General features: G+C 35.6%; 1 protein-coding gene across 5 annotated transcripts in view; it reads right to left on the bottom strand.

The window, feature by feature from the left end:
- The window catches only part of CHN1 (chimerin 1), a 224,245-nt gene that overhangs the window by 98,823 nt on the left and 104,878 nt on the right, over positions 1 to 20,544 (bottom strand). For all 5 annotated transcript variants that reach the window (XM_037020643.2, XM_037020642.2, XM_037020641.2 and 2 more), the window contains one exon: positions 2,980 to 3,268. In XM_037020643.2, the coding sequence (XP_036876538.1) occupies positions 2,980 to 3,268 (289 nt within the window). The remainder of the gene's footprint in view (positions 1 to 2,979; positions 3,269 to 20,544) is intronic.

Here is a 20,544-nt window from a genome sequence, read left to right as displayed (position 1 = left end):
CTAAAATTCATATGGAACCAAAAAAGACCCTGAATAGCCAAAGTAATCCTGAGAAAGAACAACAAAGCTTGAGATATCATGCTCCCTGACTCCAAGCTATACTACAAAGCTACAGTAAGCAAAACAGTATGGTACTGGCACAAGAACAGACCCATAGATCAATGGAACAGAATAGAGCACCCAACTATAAACCCACACATATATGATCAATTTATATATGATAAAGTAGCCATGAATATACAGTGGGGAAAAGATAGCCTCTTCAATAACTGGTGTTGGGAAAATGGGACAGCTACATGCAAGAGAATGAAACTGGATTACTGTCTAATTCCATACACAATAGTAAACTCAAAATGGATCAAAGACCTAAATGTAAGACATGAAACCATAAAACTCCTAGAACAAAACATAGGCAAAAATCTCCTGAACATAAGCATGAGCAATTTTTTTCCTAGACACATTTCTTGGGCAAGGGAAACAAAATAAAAAATGAACAAGTGGGACCACATCAAACTAAAAAGCTTCTGTACAGCAAAGGACACCATCAGCAAAACAAAAAGGCACCCCACAGTATGGGAGAATATATTCATAAATGATTTGTCCAATAATGGGTCAACATCTAAAATACACAAAAAACTCATACCCTTCAACACCAAAAAAAACCACACCCAAATAACCTGATTAAAAATTGGGTAGAGGACCCGAATAGACACTTTTCCAAAGAAGAAATAGAGATGGCCAACAAGCACATGAAAAAAAGTTCCACATTGTTAATCATCAGGGAAATGCAAATCAAAACCACAAAGAGATATTACTTCACACCAGTTAGAATGGCCACTATCAAAAAGACATTAAATAACAAAGAGTTGGCAAGGATGTGGAGAAAAGGGAACCTTCTACATGGTTGATGGGAATGTAAATTGGTATAGCCCCTGTGGAAAGCAATACAGAGGTTCCTCAAAACACTAAAAATGGAAATACCATATGATCCAGTAATTCCACTTCTAGGAATTTACCCAAAGAAAACAAAATCCCTGATTCAAAAAGATATATGCATTGCTGCATTATTTACAAGAGCCAAGATATGGAAGCAATCTTAAGTGTCCATCAATAGTTGAATGGATAAATAAGATGTGCTACATAAACACAATGGAATATTATTCAGCCATAAAAAAAATCCTGCCATTTGCAACAACATGGATGGACCCAGAGGGTATTACGCTAAGTGAAATAAGCCAGGTAGAGACGACAAATAACATATGATTTCACTTACTTGTGGAATATTAAAATAAAACAAAACAGCAGTAGACTCAGACACTAAGAAGGTAGTTACTATGGGGGAGGGGTTGCAGTGAGTTGGTGGGGTATAAAGAGGCACAAAAATTCTCAATCATAGTAAGTTGGTCATGGGGACAGCAGTAGCATGGAGAATATATTATATCATGCTATAGAATATAGCCAATGATTCTGTAACATCTTCCTATATTGACAGATAGTAACTACACTAGTGGGGGTGAGGACTTAATAATATGGGTAAATATTACCATATTTAATAATATGGGTAATACTATGAATCACTGTGTTGTATACTTGAAACCAATATAAGACTGTGTTATCAACAATACTTCAATAAAAAAAAAATTCTGGTGAGTTCCAAAAAAGATTTGTGGTTCCTAATAAATATAAGTATATAAAAAAACATTATCTACAAATTTTCTACAGTCTGTAATTTAAAATGTTGGTTTCTCTATAGTCACAAAACGCTACTCTAAGTAAAATCTGCCAGAAACTAAAATTTGGGCTGGACAATGAACATTTTAAATTTCCATTCTTTACCTAAGTACTCTAAGACAACTGAAAGTATTTTAGGATGCTGCTTTGAGGTAATATGGCTGTTGTAATAACACTGCCACTTAACTCAAATTGAGTGCTGACTAGATGCCAAGTACCATTTGTTTACTTTATGCATACTATCATCCTCACAACAACTTGATTACTATTACAATTTTGCAAATAAGAACATCAAAGCACAGAAAAATTACATAACTTGCCAAAGCTCACTCAATTGGTAAAATGGTGGAATTTGCAAACAAATCTATTTGGTGACAGAATACAAGATCAAACCACTATACAATACTGCATTTCTTTAATATGACAACTGAAGATTCTCAGAGATATAAGAATTAATAAATACAATTCCACTTAGAATATATAAAATTTCCCCAACTAAATTTCACACAACACAAAACACTAGGAAATTCTCTCATTCTTTTCCTTGGGATTGAGAGCAGAAGCTAGGGACAATTTTCAAATAAAATGATCTTAATGCCAAGGAATTAAAACTTCTGATATTCAGCTACATGTATGACCACTAAAATATAACAAATTGTCTAGAAAAAAACTGTCTTTTATTATTAGAGCAAAGTCTTTCTAATTCAATTACTTCTTAAGAATCCATAAAGAGATCATTCCTCCTATTACTCAAGACTGATTCTTAAAACAGCATTTAGTTATTGATAGATATGTTAATCACATATTTTTAAAATATGGGTATATATCATTTTTCTAATGAAAAGAATTATTTAGAAAGTAAATTATGTTTAATGAAAACAAAAAAGTAATTTTGACTGATAATGCAACACTCTCAATTTCTTATGTTATAGCCATCTTTTCTTTACCAGAAGTTATGCTTCTGACCAAAACCCCTATACTTTACTAGAGGCCATTTACACAACATATTTTAAAAACTGAAACTGATAAAATAGGAAATAATCTGGAGTACAAAAATATACCTGACATACTTTAACTGAACAAGAATTAGATAGATGCAAAGCTCAACACCACAAAAACTAGACATTAAGGAAAATGCATATCCTTCTCAAAGCACTCTGGAGAAGTAATAATCTCTTCTGGCAATAATGGTTTTCTTATAAGGACCCCAAACAGAAGAAGAACAAGTGTGGTTTCATGGTAGCTTACCCTTTTCTCTGATACCCCATCCTGGCCTGTAGACTCTCTCTCATCATGTGTCTCTTTCAGGACTGGCATATGTTTTTGGTATGCTGGCTCTCTGCTTAAGGTTGTGTATCCTATGTGCTCATAAATTGGGTTTATCGTCATCTTGGCAATGTATTCTGCTGCCTTGGTTTCAATATAGAGAGTAATCAATCCATCAGTCACCAGATCGTGGATGGACTCAAAACGCTTCTCCCCAACAAAGTGCTTGCCATCGTAGTAGAGCCTGAAGTTTCTGGTTTGACTTCCAAATCTGCCTCAATGAAATGGGAAAGATGTTTTTAAGAAAAGTAAGCAAGTGAATTCTTTCTGGAAAAAAAAAGCAAAAAACAAAAAACCATTGCTTTGTGTGTGTCTGTTAAACTGTGGCTAATCTCTGTGAATTGCCTGGAATATAGAAATTAAACTTTTGAACACAAACAATGAAACTGCAACAGCTAGGGATAACTAGCCAAAAGCATGCCTATTCTAGAAGGAAAAATGTGTTCCTATTTATCTTTTTAAGCCACTTCATTGTGCCTACAGCAAAAACAAGGGAAAATAAACCTCATATTCTATTAGAACACATTCTGTATTCAATTGGTCAACTCCATGATATAGGATATTTCTATATTAATGTGTTCTCTTCAAGTTGATCAATAAAAATATTTAGTGGACTTTAGACCCCAGCATTCATGCCTTCTTATGGGAAAGCTCCATTTAGGGCTCACATGAATGTGTATTTAAAGTAGAGCTGATTCCAGGACCTGAGTCATACAGTAGGGCTGCATGGCACAGAAACATATTTTCGCTATTTCCAGCCATGGGTCAATGAAGCTCTTCCCTTTTACACAGTCATTCATTTGTACCTGCTTGTTGAGTCCGGGCAAAAAATGTTCGCAATACATATACAGGGTATGTAAGTCGAAAGCTATTGGACTCCAGGAACTATTCTCACTTTTGAGTCATGTTTTGGCGACATACTTTAAAACCTGGGGAATAACAGTTTATTTTTATGATAATTTCAGTATTTCCTACAGCAAACCTCAGAGGTGGATAGACGTTGGCATGACTAGCATCAGCGTCCTTGCAAGAATACAAAGGCAAGAAAGTGCACTGACTTTAATGAAAGCTGACCCAAAAGGCACCAAAGGCCAGTATCATGGTCTCCTAAAGTAGCTCCAAGTGAGCCTAAATTAAAAATGAAACAAGTCAGAAAGGATGTATTTAATTTCACTGTTAAAATTACATAGGACAGAGATGAGCTAAAATGCTATAACACTACCCTGTTTAATACTAAGACAAAAGAGGACTGCAAAGTTATGCAACAATATTATTGTGGTACAGGTTGTATTCCAGAAGGAGAGGAGTTAGAAACTTTTTAATTGTCATTTTTAATGTGTCCTTAAAAAAGGAAGCAAAATATTTTTTAAAAAATGGCCTGGGGTATCTCTGCTCCTGTAGTTCTCATTAGACTAATACTTATAAGAACTCAACATTCTAGCCATTCTGGTCCTTGTTCTAAAATAAAATTTATCCACCTTTTGATTCTTTAGAAGCAACTAAATTTTTATTTACACTCCAGTGAATGATCCACATAATTTTGCTTTTCCATTCTTCATTTTCCTCTATTAATGTTAAAGATACATTACTCCCAAGGAAGTTATTATAGTGTAAAAAATTGAAGGTAAAATTTCTACCAAAGTTAAATATAAATTTTTAAAGTTTAATGTACTGCTTTTATTTCCTCTTTACCAATATATACTGTTATCGAGAAATAAACATGGAAAGCCACTTTATAATTTGTATAAGGTTCTTACAATAATAAACACAGCATTGTTTAACATTGAGTTCCTTTATGTGTCAGTTTTATTCAGAGGCATTTCAATGAAGGATTAGACTGTTTTACTCCTACAGGGGCTTATAATTTTACAATGGGCATTGCCACAATGGGCATGGCAGTTAAAGACTAAGTAATGGTGGCAAGCATGTGTCACTTACTGTCTTCTGAAATGTAAGAAGTATAGGAGCATAGGGTGGAAAGGAAGATTGCTCAACTGGCCTCATGTGGGCTGAGCTGGGCTGGATGAAAGAGCAAAGTCTTGGATTAGACTTTCTGGCACTTCACAATGGGCTTTCTAATTCCTCCAAGGAGATCATGTCCTGGCTACCTCTTATTGGGTGAAAAAGACTAACTAAGTTTGTCCTTTTCTCTTTCTCATCATGATTTCAAAAGCCCCTAAACACAGTTCCTAATTCCTCTTCAGCCTGCACTTCAGTCTAGACTTCCAGTACAATCAAACTTTCAGTCTTAAGAGAGCTGATAACTAAAATAACTCATAACATGGATTGATTAAAAGTTAACCTCAAAGAACAAGATTCCATCTTAGAATTATGATTGATTTTCTAAAGAAAAAAATGTATTATTTTAAATACAAGATCTGTAAGCTTTCTTCGCCTACTCTGGACTGCCTTCTCTTACTTTGGAAGTTAACATGAAGAATAGCATCGCATCACAGACCAACAGAGATATCTCCCCCTCTGTGATCTGAAAGGCATGGTTTCCAGAAAATCTTTTAGTGAGGTAGGGAATGGATGTACCCATTCAAAAAAGACATAAAAGGGGAGATGCCAAATCTAAGGGTAAATAAAGAATACCTCCTTATAAAAGTGTACTGCTCATAGATTGTCATTTATTCAACAAACATTTAACAAGAAACCCAGGAAACCTGCAAATATCAGGGAGTTTATAATGAAGTTCCTGTTCCCTTAGTTACCTCAGTGAGAAAGAGACTGAGGTAAAACAAATCAATACAAATACAGGATGAAATGTTGAATTTTAGAGTTTATCTTTCGATTGATTTCTAAAAAATTACTGTAAAAATGTGTATAACCTTGTTTCAATATAGAAAAGTTACATTTCTGTGCAGTGATTCATGAAACCAAGTGAATCCAGTATACACCATGAAAACTAAGAAACTCCCTGTTAATAAGATCTCAGAGCATACATACTTAAACTGGCATAAGATCTCAGAGGTACTGTTTATGTCAAAGCACAAAAGCATCTTTTCAGACTTGAAATAGGGTTTGACCAGGGAAAGGCAAGCGTGGGTCCTATGTGTTTAACAGGAAACCTCAGGCTTTGCATCAGACAGAGTAGGTTTAAATCCTGTTATCTGCCACTTCTTAGCTGGTGATTTGGGAAAATCATTCTTCAGATTCTGCATCTAGAAAATAGGAATAATATCACCCTACTATATGGCTGCATAACAAATTTAAGTTAAAGCTAAGTACTTAGTAGGTTCGATGAATGGTAGATAGTTCCCTTTCTCCTTCTCTACTAGCCTAGACTCTGCAGAGAATGACAGAATGAGTTTTCAAACAATAAAACGGAAGAGATATATTCAATAGATATTCATTTTGAAGTGGGTTGAATAAACAATTGGTAACAGTGGTTGTACAGGAACATCTCTGCACTGGTTGATTTTACAGCCAACAAAAGGTAAAGGGGAGCTCTTTGTGAATTTCTCTTCTGAATGTCCCTGAATAAGTTTTTACTACTTGGTTAGACAGAGTGGAACTATAACAAAGGGCAGGGTGAGAGAAACAAAGAGTATTTCCACTGTGCCTTGGAAGTAGATCTCTGAATTCAAAGGAGAAAGGCCAGTACATATACTCAAATAACAGGACACATTATACACATCTAGTGACAACTGCTAAATGTACTGCAGAGTACTGATTCATAAAAGCTGTTAAAGCTAAACCATTTTACCTCCATTTTTACAGGAAAACTGTCTCTTCATTTTATATTTATTATCTGCCTCTGCCCTTGCTTTTTAATAATTGTTCATCCTTTGGTAAACATGTTTGAAACTGTATAGGTCCAACTCTCACCTAGGTAGAGTTCAACAAATGAAAATCCATTTTCTCCAAAGTGGTACTGTAGTTAACAAATAGAAAAGACAGATTGGGATAATTTGCTTTGAACTGCCACTGCTGTACTAAATTACTACTTTCCTGAAATGTTTTTTTCTCCAGTGATTCCAGGTTTTGGTTTTTATATCTCAAAAAGTTGTTTAATGCTGTGCCTAGTTGCACTCAGATGAATTACAAAATATATAATTCTAACATCTAGCTTTAAAAAAGGAACAAAAACCTTAGTATCATTCTTTTTATTTTTTAGCAAGTAAATTATATTCATAAAAATCCAGTCTAGAGGTACAAAGTGATGAAAATATGTACAAAGAATAGCCTTTGGGATTTTATTTTGCTTTTTCCTAAAACCAAGAATAAGTTCTGATTTGAGGTCAAAGTATTTGGAAGTATCTCTTCAAAGGAAAGCTCCAAGCTAACAGATGTTTCCTATTAACAAAAAGAAAACAAAACATATACAACACACTTGTCTAAGTTAACAATAAAATGTTAGAACTATTTCCAGACACTAACATACAAGAACAATTCTGTCATAAGCATATATTTGTTTACTGTTTACCAGAGTCAAAGAAGCTAATCTAATGGTAAAATACAAATGTCATAAATTAATTTACTCATAAACATATCTTTGAAAGAAACATTAAAACAGAGACATTCACTTAAATACTAAAAAATGAGCATACATTGGATTAAGTAAATAACAAGGGCTAAGGAAGAAGGACATAGCTATACACGATTTTAGAATTAGTTTCTCCACTTAAAACTTGTTAGGCTACTACTTTTGTCCATCTTGCTATATAATTCCAGATGGTAAAATGGGGTGAAAATATTAAAATATGTGAACTTATGATGATCTCCCCTTGGTAGAATAAATCATCTCCAGGAAAGGAGCAAAGCAATGTGCCTAACTAAACCTCCAAAGGCACCAGGAAGCTCTGGAAGGGGGAACTGATACAAAAGGGTAAGTTGCAGGTCTGCTTAAGCAGCAGTGAGGTATCTCCCCTCCTCAATCTTTTCTGCAATGTCCCCATTACCCAACTCTGGTGGAAGACTTAAGTCCTGTTCTCTGGATAGAGTAAAACAAGGAGATAGGGAGCTGAGAACACCAGGCAAAGCTGAAGGGAGAGGTAGAACCCTGAAAACTAAGTGGTTTTAAATACTGAAGATTGAGAGCTCCATCCCTCTTCACCACTGCTTCTCAGAGGCTTGGATCCTTCCTGATTGGAGACTGGAAGATTCTTCTCTGAGGAACCTGATCAGCCCAACTAAAAAGACTTAAGAATAGAAACATCACCCACTAGTAGGTAGGTTTCTCTCAAGCTCTCAGAACTACCAGTCAGCTTTTTAGCACCAAATAAGCTTAAAGATGAGTGGTTAGCCATAGGCTACCTGACAGCTGAGGAAAGACTCCCTCATGAAGGATAAAGACAGATAAACAGAATCAAAGTAAGCTGAAGGAAACAAACTGTCCAAGAAGATGAAAAAATTTTTTTTAATTATCAATATGCTCAAAGTAGGATGTTTCCTATATCTATTCTTGAGTAGTTTGGCAAGAAACATAAGGCTGCTGTAAAAAGAAAGAAAGAAATACAGCATACATGGAAAAAGTAAGTAGAAAAAAGAATTTAGCACAAATGAAAAATTTAAAGGAAAAAAACAAGATAAAGTTGAGAAAATTTTCAAGAAGAGTACAAAGACAAAAAATAGGAGACAAATAAGACAGTGAATCAATCCAGGTAGTCCAACATCTAATAGGAGTTCTAGAAAGAGATAACAAAGAACATAGAAGGGGAAGAAATCAAAGAGAAAATTCAAGAAAATTTATCACAATTCAAGGACATAAGTTTACACAATGGACAAAAATAGGCCCACACCAAGAAGGTAAGCATGAAAACATGCTCAAAGAGTAGTCCAGTATATACAAATTAAATCCCACGATAGGCAAAATTTAGCAAGTCCAAAAATACCAAGCACTAGCAAGGATAATGAGCATCTAATTTAACCAGCACCTGGTGTACAGTTTAACAAAAGGGCTGTATATTACCTAGGGAAGCTGAATATCTGCATGTCCTGTGATACAGCAATCATATTCCTAGGTAATATCCTAGGCAGTATGAGTGATTAGGTGCACTTGGACACACACAGAGTAATGCTCATAAAATGTCTAAGAACAGAAATGACATATTCCTAGTAAATTGTTTTATAAACGTTGTGATTGTTAATTTTTTATGTCAACTTGCTTTGGCGTTTAAATCGGTGAACTCTGGGTAAAGCAGAGTGCTCTCCGTAACTGGCTGGGCCTCACCCAGTCAGATGAAACCCCGGGTCGAACAGAAAGACTGGCCTCACCAAGCAGGAGGGAATTCCCCGGCAGACGGACTTCAAGCTTCTCCTGGATCTTCGGCTCTCCTGGATCTCGAGCTAGCCAGCCCAGACTGCAGATTTGGCCTGCCAGCTTCCGGAATCACATAAGCCAACTGCTTATGATAAATCTCTCTATATATAGATACAGACGTTCTATTGGTTCTGTTTCTCTGGAGAATGTTGATTAATACAATGAAATACTATGCAGCAAGGAAAAACCCAGATACAGGCAACAACATGGATGAATTTTACAAATGTAATGTTTGGAAAAAAGAACAAGTAACAAAAGCATACATACAGTATGGTTTGATTATATAAAGTCCAAAGGCAGACAAAATCCAACTGTATTATATTGGAATGTATATATGGATGGTAGACTATATGGAAAAGCAGTAAAAGATAAATCTAAAGTGAGTATTGTGGTTTACTATACTGTGGAAGATAGGGATAATGACAAGCAAGGGAAATATGGGGAATTTCTAGACTACCATTCATGTGTCTTGATGAGTAGGGATTATATAGGTTTACATATATTTACATGTGATCAATGATCAATTTGTAATTGTACAATGAGTTTTATATACTTCTCTGCATTTTATTTTATAATAAATTTGTTTAAAAAATAAAAGCAAAGAATATAGCATCCAAATGATAGTCAAAGACCTTGGTCTGGAAGAAAAAGCAATCAGAAACAGATTCCCTTTACACTGAAGAACTTAAGAATATAAATTCAATAGAATTCAATGAAGAGTTTTTTAAAAGAACGAGATGAAAAATGAGACTACAGAGCTAATAAAAACAAATTGAGTACCAAAATAATGTTACTACAAATCTAATAAACAGCTAGAAACAGCAGGGAATAGAATCAAAACTAAAAAGCAAATTGATGGTATGGAGGTAAGGCTTGAAAAATCTCATTGGAGGCAAAGGAAAAACAAAAGAGTAAATCAGTTAGAAAGAATATAATAAACATAAGACTAAAACAGTCCAACATAAAAAATGTCCCTGAAGTTCAAATGCCAACAAATGGAAGAGAAAAACTACTCAGAAATACAGTCTGGGAAATATTCCGGGAAGGGAAGAAAGAACTGCACCTCAAGACTGAAAAAGCACACTGTGTAATGGATGAGCTTATAAAAGCACTATCAACATTAAAACATACCCTGCTTTAAAACTAAATCTGAAGAATAAACAAAGAATTTTTCAGATAACCAGGCAGGAAACAGTGAAACCTTCAAGTGGGGGGAAAAGCAAGATTGTTCTCAGACTTCTTTACACTAACAAAAAGTGTCAAAAAACAATACTGTGATAACCATAAAGTGTTGGGGGTAAGAAAAATACAGTGTGGACATTCTATCCAAACAAGCTGTTGTTTAAATTAAAAACAACAACAAGACATTCTTGATATAAAGTTATACCTTTTTTCTTTAAAACTTCTTTTATTGTATAAGAGTACAATATTATATTGGTTTCAGGTATACAACATAGTGATTCAACAATTATACCATTATTAAATGCTCACCACGTGTTGTTACCATCTGTCCGCATACAATGACATGGCAATATTATTGACTGAATACCCTATGCAGTACTATGCCATGTATTTTTTTTTGTATTAAGGTATCATTGATACACAATCTGATGAAGGTTTCACATGAAAAACAATGTGGTTACTACATTCACCCACATTATCGAGTCCCCCTGATACCCCATTGCAGTCACTGTCTATCAGTGTAGTAAGATGCCACAGTCACTACTTGTCTTCTCTGTGCTACATTGTCTTGCCCATGATCCCCCCCATGCCATGTGTACTAATCATAATACCCCTCAATCCCTTTCTCTCTCCCTCCCCACCTGCCACACCCCCTTCCCTTTGGTAACCGCTGGTCCCTTGTTGGAGTTTGTGAGTCTGCTGCTGTTTTATTCCTTCAGTTTTCTTTCATTGTTATACTCCACAAATGAGGTAAATCATTTGTTATTTGTCTTTCTCTGTCTGACTTATTATGACTGAGCATAATACCCCCTAGCTCCATAGAACGGAAATGGTAGGATCTGTTTCTTTCTCATGGCTGAATAGCATCCCATTGTATATGTACCACCTCTTCTTTATCCATTCATCTACTGATGGACACTTAGGTTGCTTCCATATCTTGGCTATTGTAAATAGTGCTGCAGCAAACATAGGGGTGCATATGTCTTTTTTTTTTGTATCAATACACCAAAAAAGCAACCACATGAGCAACATTGTGGTTACTAGATTCCCCCCCATTATCAAGTCCCCACCACATACCCCATTACAGTCACTGTCCATCAGCATAGTAAGTGCGTATGTCTTTTTGAATCTGAGATCTTGCTTTCTTTGGGTAAATTCCTAGGGGTGGAATTCCCAGGTCAAATGGTATTTCTATTCTTAGTTTTTTGAGGAACCTCCATATTGCTTTCCACAATGGTTGAACTAATTTACATTCCCACCAACAGCGTAGGAGGGTTCCCCTTTCTCTGCATCCTCACCAACATTTGTTGTTCCTAGTCTTTTTGATGTTGGCCATCCTAACTGGTGTGAGGTGATATCTCATTGTTGTTTGAATTCACATTTCCCTGTTGATTAGCGATGTGGAGCATCTTTTCATATGCCTGTTGGCCATCTGAATTTCTTCTTTGGAGAAGTGTCTGTTCATATCCTCCGCCCATTTTTTAAAAGGGTTACTTGCTTTTTTGGGTGCTAAGGCATGTGAGTTCTTTACATATTTTGGATGTTAACCCCTTGTCAGATATGTTGTTTACAAATATATTCTTCCATACTGTAGGAAGCCTTTTTGTTCTACTGACAGTGTTCTTTGCTGTACAGAAGCTTTTTAGTTTGATGTAGTCCCATTTGTTCATTTATGTTTTGTTTCCCTTGCCCGAGGAGATGTGTTCAAGAAAAAGTTGCTCATGTTTATATTCAAGAGATTTTTGCCTATGTTTTCTTCTAAGAGTTTTATGGTTATAAAGTTACAGCTTCTTTTCAAAACTCTTTAGAAGACAACAAATAATAATGTTTCTTTCTTTACAAATACTGAATTTAGTTGCAGCAATTTTACAATTTAAGAAATACCTAGAACTGTTCTTCACAATCGATCTACATCTATTAGAATTCACTTCGATGACATGGAGTGAATCTTTCATAATGATGAATTGGTGGGTAAGCTCCCTTATATTCTTAGGATACCAGCCAACAAAACTGTAGTAATGAAACCAAATCTAAGAGAAGGCTTGATAAGTGGAGCCAGTCTTGATGACCTCTTCTATCACACCAAATGGTTTTCAAGGGGCCCCAAAGAACCAAGCCCTTAAAAGTCCCTTAAATTCAAGGAGAAGCTTATTCACTGATACAATTTTAGTGAAAGTATCTTGTATCATTAAATTTATAAAATCTCTCTCTTATCCATGTCTTATTTCTGTATCTACTAATTCTTGCAACCCCTACTGCCAATCTTCCTCATTTCTATCAAAATCTCTTAAACAATGATCATTATACAGAATGTCAGGGGTAAGTCAGTGGATGAACAACTAAAAGCTTAGTGCTTTATTGTACTTTTAATACAGTCAGTGATACTGTGTTTTATATGACAAGGGATTCTGTAAGGCTGAGAAAGAATTTGAGTAAGTATATGTTATTCCAAAAAATAAGATGTCTGTACTATCACAAAAAACACACCTCATATTTCAACTGTACTGTTCAATGATAGCTAAGAAAATTATAAGATAGATTAAAATATGAGAATATGTTAAGGTAATAAAATGTATATAACCTAATCAAACATAAATGGAAGAAGAGAGGATGCCTTAATTTTCTGGAACTATACTGCCTACTAGAGCTTTTAATTAATAACATGCTTTGTTTGACCTACCTATACATGCTGGTTCACCTGCAATCATGAAATAAAACTGCATGTTGTATAAGAGTTCTGGCTTCTCTTACTTTACAGAAATCTCAAGTCTGAAGGATGATTCAGAAGATAAAAGAGACCTTTGTGATTGTCTAATCCTATGCTATATTGCTTGTTGGAAATCCAGGCTCACAGACTCCATGCCAGACCATCAGATTCAGAATCTGCACTGTTAACAAGATCCTAGGGTGATTCCTATATGGTTTAAATTTTCAGAAACATAAGCTTAATCCCACCCTTTTGCATTTGGAAGTAGCACACACACGCACGCGCATGCACGCGCACACACACACACACACACAGACTCTCTCTCTTTCTTTCTCTCTCTCTCTCTCTCTCTCCCTCCCCCTTGTTTAAAGTAAAATGCTTATTTTGCTCCATTAATAAAGACTGATTTATAGTCTCTCTCTGGAAGGTTTCCTAGCTTGAGTTCACATACACTGCTCTCCCCAGCTATCTCTAATCACTGACCCATCAACAGGTCCCCAACCAAACCTATCCACTCCCTCATCTCTTCCCCCTTCAGAAAACCAACTCTTCTCCAACATCCCTTACAAGAACTCTGCTAAAACTTTTATGATAATCTTAGTTTGTTCAATCTCTCTGTACATTTAAATTTTTATTTGTTGTTTGATCTTTCTGAAGACATGAAAACTCCATCCATCCTGCCTTCAGCCACCATAGTTTATTCCAAGAGACATCCTATCATATCATTTTCCCCTCTTGAAAATTGTTAACAGTTCATTACTGCGTATAAAAAGAAGTCCAAACACTTCAGCAAGCCTGGAGCCCTTGAGAATCAGTTATTAGTTTTACTTTAAAGCACCAGAGATGGCACAGTGCTTGGCACATATTAGGCCCTATGTAAGTGGCTGTTGAATAGAATTAGTAAAGGCTTCATTAACACTTTCCTGAAGTTGGCCAGCTAATGTAACAAAAAGTACTTGAAAAAAGTACTTTTATGTACACATGTAACATAGAATTTATTCTTCTTATGCATACATGTAACATGGAATTGCTAAAACCAGCAGATTACTAGAACTTTGTTGGTCATAATTAAAAAAGAAGTGATAATTATGATGATAGAGTGCTTTGCATATTGTCAACTTGTAGTAAATAAATGAAAACAACTTTTCTAATACAGCAAAGCAATTATAGTAACTTCTGTTGTCCAGTTTTCATTGTGCTATTAAATCAGAGAAATAATATTAAATATTATGTCTGGCCAATAAATAAATGTATATATTTACATACAAAAAGTACTGTACACTATGATTGTATAATTGTACAAAATATTGTACACATCATACATTATATTTTTAAAACCAGGCAGGTTCAGAAACGATTAGTAGATTTATATTAATAACAATAAATTTGGCTTATTCAAGAGTCAGTGATCAGTATCACCAAAGGCTTATTAAAATCTTTCATGAGTCTACTGCTTCAGTATAAAATTTCACACTACAACAGAAGTTTAAAAATCTATTTTGGAGTTACATATATATACATATGTGAATGCTTGTAGAGTTCCCTCTATATGAAAGTGTGTTCATGTATGTGTGTGTGTATGTACACACACACACAGATGTTCATATACATGTTTTCTAGGTCTCTATTACTTGATTCCTTCAAATAACAAAATGCTTTATTTAACCATTTCTGTATAAATTACACAGTTCTAAGTATCAGATATGGAATACATTTTAATATTTTTCTTGAAGACTCAGGTTTATTATCATGAATATACTACTAAAATTTTAGCATCTGAATACACAACCATCCCAGGGACTGTATTGTGCTGCCATTCCCTGCTCTACACTGCCCTCAATCACTAAACTTTTGGTTCTCGAATCAAGTTTTATATTTTTAAAATCATCTCTCAGATTATCACCTGTGTTCACCATCAAATCTGCTACTTTTCATCTGCTGAAAGCTTGGAAAAAAAAGACAAAGATTTAACATTTTATATAAAGCTATACTAAATAGTCTCATGGGAATTATTAAGTATTCCTTTGCAATAAACAATGGGCTCTGTAGCAGCTATTTGGCCACTCAAAGGCATTTTCCATTTATTTCCAGAGACCTGAGGTTGTCAAAAGTTTCGGCTCTGTTTGATAAGTAGGATGTTACTGCAGATGAGTAGAGGCAGGCCTAAATTTGGTTATATATATTCCTTTAAGTTTATTACTTAGTGGTCATTAACAATCAGCAAATTACTATATAAAATGTATCATAAAGATGCCTCACTTTAAAAAATCAATTTATTAATGTGTAATTTATATACAATAAACTGCTTCCATTTAAAGTGTAATATTCAATGAGTTTTAACAACTACTATCACAGTCAAGATTCACCACATCTCCAACATCCCCCAAAGTATCCTTGAGTCCTTTTGCAGCCTCTCTCTTCTTCATTCTATTCAACCCATTATGTTTTCTGTCACTATAATTTTCTATTTTATGTAAACGTAATTCTACACTGTATATTCCTTTGTGTTTGGATTCTGTTTTTAACAAGAAGATTTACTTTAAATTGAGGAACACTATTCTCATCCGATCTTTTTTTCTTTCCTCATCAGATTTTAAATACAATTATACCAGCAGGTTCACTTTACGAAAGCAATAAACCAAGTATGTAGTTGCTGCTATGTGTCTGGGGCTGCCAAATAGCCTCTTGTCTCTAATGAAGATGTTAGGCATCAGATACAATCAACCTGACAGTTGGAAAAAAGAATTATCAACCTGGCCATGGTTGCTACTTGTTGACTTTTAACGGCTAATAAGTAAAAGGCTTAAAATATAATATGCAATGTAGCAGTCTGTGTTCATTTAAATGATATGATTTAATATTTTTGGAATGTTATATGCTAGGGACTATACATGTGTTAGGCAGGAAAATAGATATGAACGGGGCAGAAAGAGAAAAAGGCCAGAAGTCTACTAAAAAGACCCAAGTTAATCAATTAAAGCTCAAAAGCCAGGAGCAACTTAGCCAGAATGTTTGAATTTTCCCCAGATAAAGGAGGAATATAGCCTCAGCATAGTCCATGTCTTTATTATGTTAATAATGCAGGCCCAGTTTTTTTTTTACCTTTACCTATATACTGTTTTTTTTTTTCTCCTTCTGGCCCTAATTAAGTAGTTTGTAACTTAGGCAACTAATTTAGCATGCAGGCCCAGCATACAACATAGTAAAAGGCAGGAAGGATTCCATTTTAAAGATTGTATTTTAATACCCAGGAAGTTAAGAAACTTGCTCATTATCAAACAGACAATAACTCAGCCTATTTTTCCGGGCTGGACAGGCAGCCTTGTTTGATATGCTCCCAGACCAAGACTCCGGGAGAAATCAGTTGTGTTAATTCTAGGTATGCAAAGACCACTTAACACATCTGCACCCCCAAGCCTTAGTCACATTCTTAAAGAATCCTTAAAAGGGGAAACCTTAAAAGAGCAACCTTCTCTCTAAGTGTGTAACCTTTTAATCTTAAACTTTCTCTCTCCAACCTTTCAGGGAGCCTCTCCTTGCTGAGGTTGCCTACTGCACTTTTTCTCTCTTTAAGTAACTTAAAAAAAAACTTTTACTCTGCTTCACTACTGTGTCTCTGCCCTTCAAATTCTTTGTTGCGGTGGGGACAAGGACCGAGGAAAATATCCAACACTCCCCCAACACATGCATTCCCAAATAATCCTCCCATACATATGAGTATTATAATTACATCCACATTTTAGAGATAAGGAAACTTAGATTTAGGAAGATAATTAATTTTCCCAAAATCATACAGAAGATGCTGGAACCAGTGTTTGAATCCAAGACTGTCTGACTGCAAAGCCATGTTCTGAACCACTGACCATACGTACTGATTTAAAAGCACAGGGCCAAAGAGGCCATTCAAAAAAGCCCAATAACTGGGTTATGTACCTTTTAGAGCAACATAGAAAAGAATCATGAATATCTATCCACTTCAGAATTCCTAGAAAAGAGCAATAAATGGACTGAAAAAAAGTAGCTTTCTTCAGTTCTTTATTTATACAAAGAATTGTATCACAGAGAAGCACTCTAAATCTAATAGTTAGCCTATGTAATTTATTAAATAAGCCTAGTATATAACAAGCACTGCATGACGTTTAAGGAAACCAAGATGAGTAAGACTTAGTTCTTGCCCTGGAGGCCCTCAACCCATTTGTAACGACAGGCATGTAAACAGATTAGGTCTTTAGGTGGTACCTTGTTCCTATGTATACTCAGGGAACATGTGAAGATCTTCTCAGAAAATAAATTAATAACCATGTGCTCAACAGTACCAGGTGTAAATGTATTCAGTAAAGACTCAAATATAATCGTGCACATTAAGCACTGTCCCTAAAAATAAAAACACCTGAGTCATGAATGGATTTCTAAGTGAGCCTAAAAACCTAGCAGCAAACATCTATTGGAACCTTTACAAAATTTTTGAAAGAAAAGCAGGATGAGTCATTCCATAGCTTGGAGAACCACAATTGAGAGCAGAACACAGAGCCAAAAGCTAACACAATAGTCTGAAACAAGTAGATGGAGCAGGAGGAGGGAGACACACTCTTTCAGAACAATGACAAGAGCCATAGGGCAGCTATTTTAGCTTGGAGAGAACATGAGATATGCATAGGAGATCTGTTCTATCAGACTCAGGGAAGATGGGACAATTTAAGGAGAGGTGTGGGGTGGGAGAGCAAATCAGAAGAAACAGTATTTTTAGTAAGATATATATATATAAAAGATATATAAGAGCAAGATGGAGGAATAGGAAGTCCTGACCCTTGTTCCTTCATAGACACCAGATTAGCAACAACATATGAACCAAAATCTTTTATGAGAAGTTTAGAATTAAGAAATTGCAATACCCTAGGTGAGCGCAAAGCTAAGAACAGGCACACTGAAACAGGTAAGAAGGGCTATTTCATTTCATCGGCTATTGCCTATTACAACTGTCCCTTCCCCAAGTCAACACAGCTCAACTCAGGCTGTGGCTTTTCCCTGGGGAGTGTGGTGGAGGAAGAAGAGTAGAACATGTGTCCAATTTTCTGGCTCTTCAGAGGGCTGTCCGAGTGACTGATTATTGTCACCTGCCTCAGATGGCTAATGGGAGCAGCACAGTTTGGATGTCCGAGTGTGCTAAGAGCACGGGAGAGCAGGAGCAGACTGCTCTCTCATCAGAGAGCCTGCAGTGCCAGAGGGAGAGGCTGGCGTGACTTGGTGCAATCAGGAAAAGGTGCTCAACTGGTTGTTGGGGCATGTGTTCAATATTTTCAGAGAGCTGCCCAAGGGTCTGGTTTCTGCCTTGCCTGATCTCGGGAGCTTACAGAGGGCTGGCATACTTCGGATGCCTGGGAATACTGAGAACAAGGAGAGGAGGGCAGCTTGCTCCTGCAGCATGAGAGAGCCTGTAGTACCACAGACAGATATCAGACAGTACAAATACTACAAGGTCCTGAAAAACAAATGGACAAACTTCTCTAACTGGGAAATCACACACATAAGCTCAGAGAAGTCACATCTCTCTCAAAGGTGTCAAAGGTTCCTGGAATCTCTACCAGAGTAAACTAGTATAGGTCTTCCTCTGTATGAAGCCATTCTGTAAAGACTGGGAGAAATGGCTATTTTTACAAATGTATAAAACTCAGGAAAAAAAAAAACACATAAAGAATCAGGGAAACAAGGCCCAATCAATGAAACAAAATAAACCTCCAGAAACCAAGTCCAAAGAAACAGCGATCTATTAATTACCTGACACATAATTCAAAATAATTTTCTTAAAATATTAAAAAAGGATCAAAAGAGCACAGATAGACAGCTAAATGAAAGGAAATCTAGAAAAAAATATATGAACTAAGAGCTAGGAACTTCAAAAAACGAACCAAACAAATTTTGGAGCTAAAGAATACAACAAATTAGAAAGGTTTAGTCAACCTGTATTCAACAAATTTGGAGCCAAGAATACCCAATGGGGAAAAGACAGCCTCTTCAACAAAAGGTGCTGGGAAAAAATGAAGAAACACATGCAGAACAATAGAAGTGCACTCCTATATCATGCCACTCACAAAAATTAACATGAAATATATCAAAGACTGATATATATCAAAAACATAACAGCTGATACCATAAAACTCCTAAGAAAATGCAGAGAAGAAGCTCATCAGTACTGGCTTTGGCAATGATTTTTTAGACATGACACCGAAAGCACAAAAAACAAAAGTAAAAATCAACAAATGTGACTCAAAACATCAAATTCAAAAGCTTCTGAACAGCAAAAGAAACAAAATGAAAAGACAACCTACAAAATGGGAGAAAAATTTTGCAAATCATTTATTGTATACGGTGTTAGTATCCAAAATATATAAAGCATCCCTATAACCTAATAACACACACACTCCAAAAATACCCAAAAACAATCCAGTTTAGAAATGGGCAGAGAATTAAGTAGATATTTTTCCAAAGAGGGCATCAAAATGGCCAACAGGCAAACAAAAAGATGCTCAACATCACTAATCATCAAAGAAATGCAAATCAAAACCACAGTGAGATATCGTCCCACACCTGTTAGAATAGGTATCATGAAACATCAAAAGACAATGGGTGCGGGCAAAGACGTGGTGTAAAGGACACCCTTATACACCACTGGGGGGAGAGTGAACTGGTCCAACCGCTCTGGAAAACAGAATAGAAGTTCCTCAAAAAATTAAAAATAGATCTATCATATGACCCAGCAATTCCATTTCTGGGTATATGTCCAAGGGAACTGAAAACAGGAATTCAAGAGATACAGGAACTCCCATGTCTATCATAGCATTATTCACAGCAGCCGAAATATGGAAACAACCTAAATGCCCATCAATGGATAAATGGATAAAAATGTGGTATATTTAGGAGTACAAGTACTTACATTTGGTACACAATGGAATACTATTCAGCCACAAGACAGAAGGATTTTCTGTCATTTGCAACAACATGGATGGACCTCGAACACACTATGATAAGTGAGATATGTAAGACAGAAAAAGAAATACTGGATGATATCACTTATATGGCAAATCTAAAAAATCAAACCTGTAAAAAACAAACAGTAAAATGGTGGTAACCAGGGGATGGGGGTAGGGTGATCATGTTTAAGGATACAAACTTGTAACAAGTAGTAAATAAGCCATAGTGATCTAATGCACAGTATAATGAATACAGACAATATCATTGTATTATAATTATGTGATAAATACCATTACAATGGCAATCATACTGTAATACATAAATGTATCAACATAACACACAATACACTTTAAATTTACAGTTA

The sequence above is a fragment of the Manis javanica genome, chromosome 12 (assembly GCF_040802235.1).
Source record: "Manis javanica isolate MJ-LG chromosome 12, MJ_LKY, whole genome shotgun sequence".
In the NCBI taxonomy this organism is placed as follows: Eukaryota; Metazoa; Chordata; class Mammalia; order Pholidota; family Manidae; genus Manis; species Manis javanica.
The sequence above is the reverse complement of the archived record's forward strand: the minus strand, read 5'-3'. Positions and strand labels throughout refer to the sequence as shown.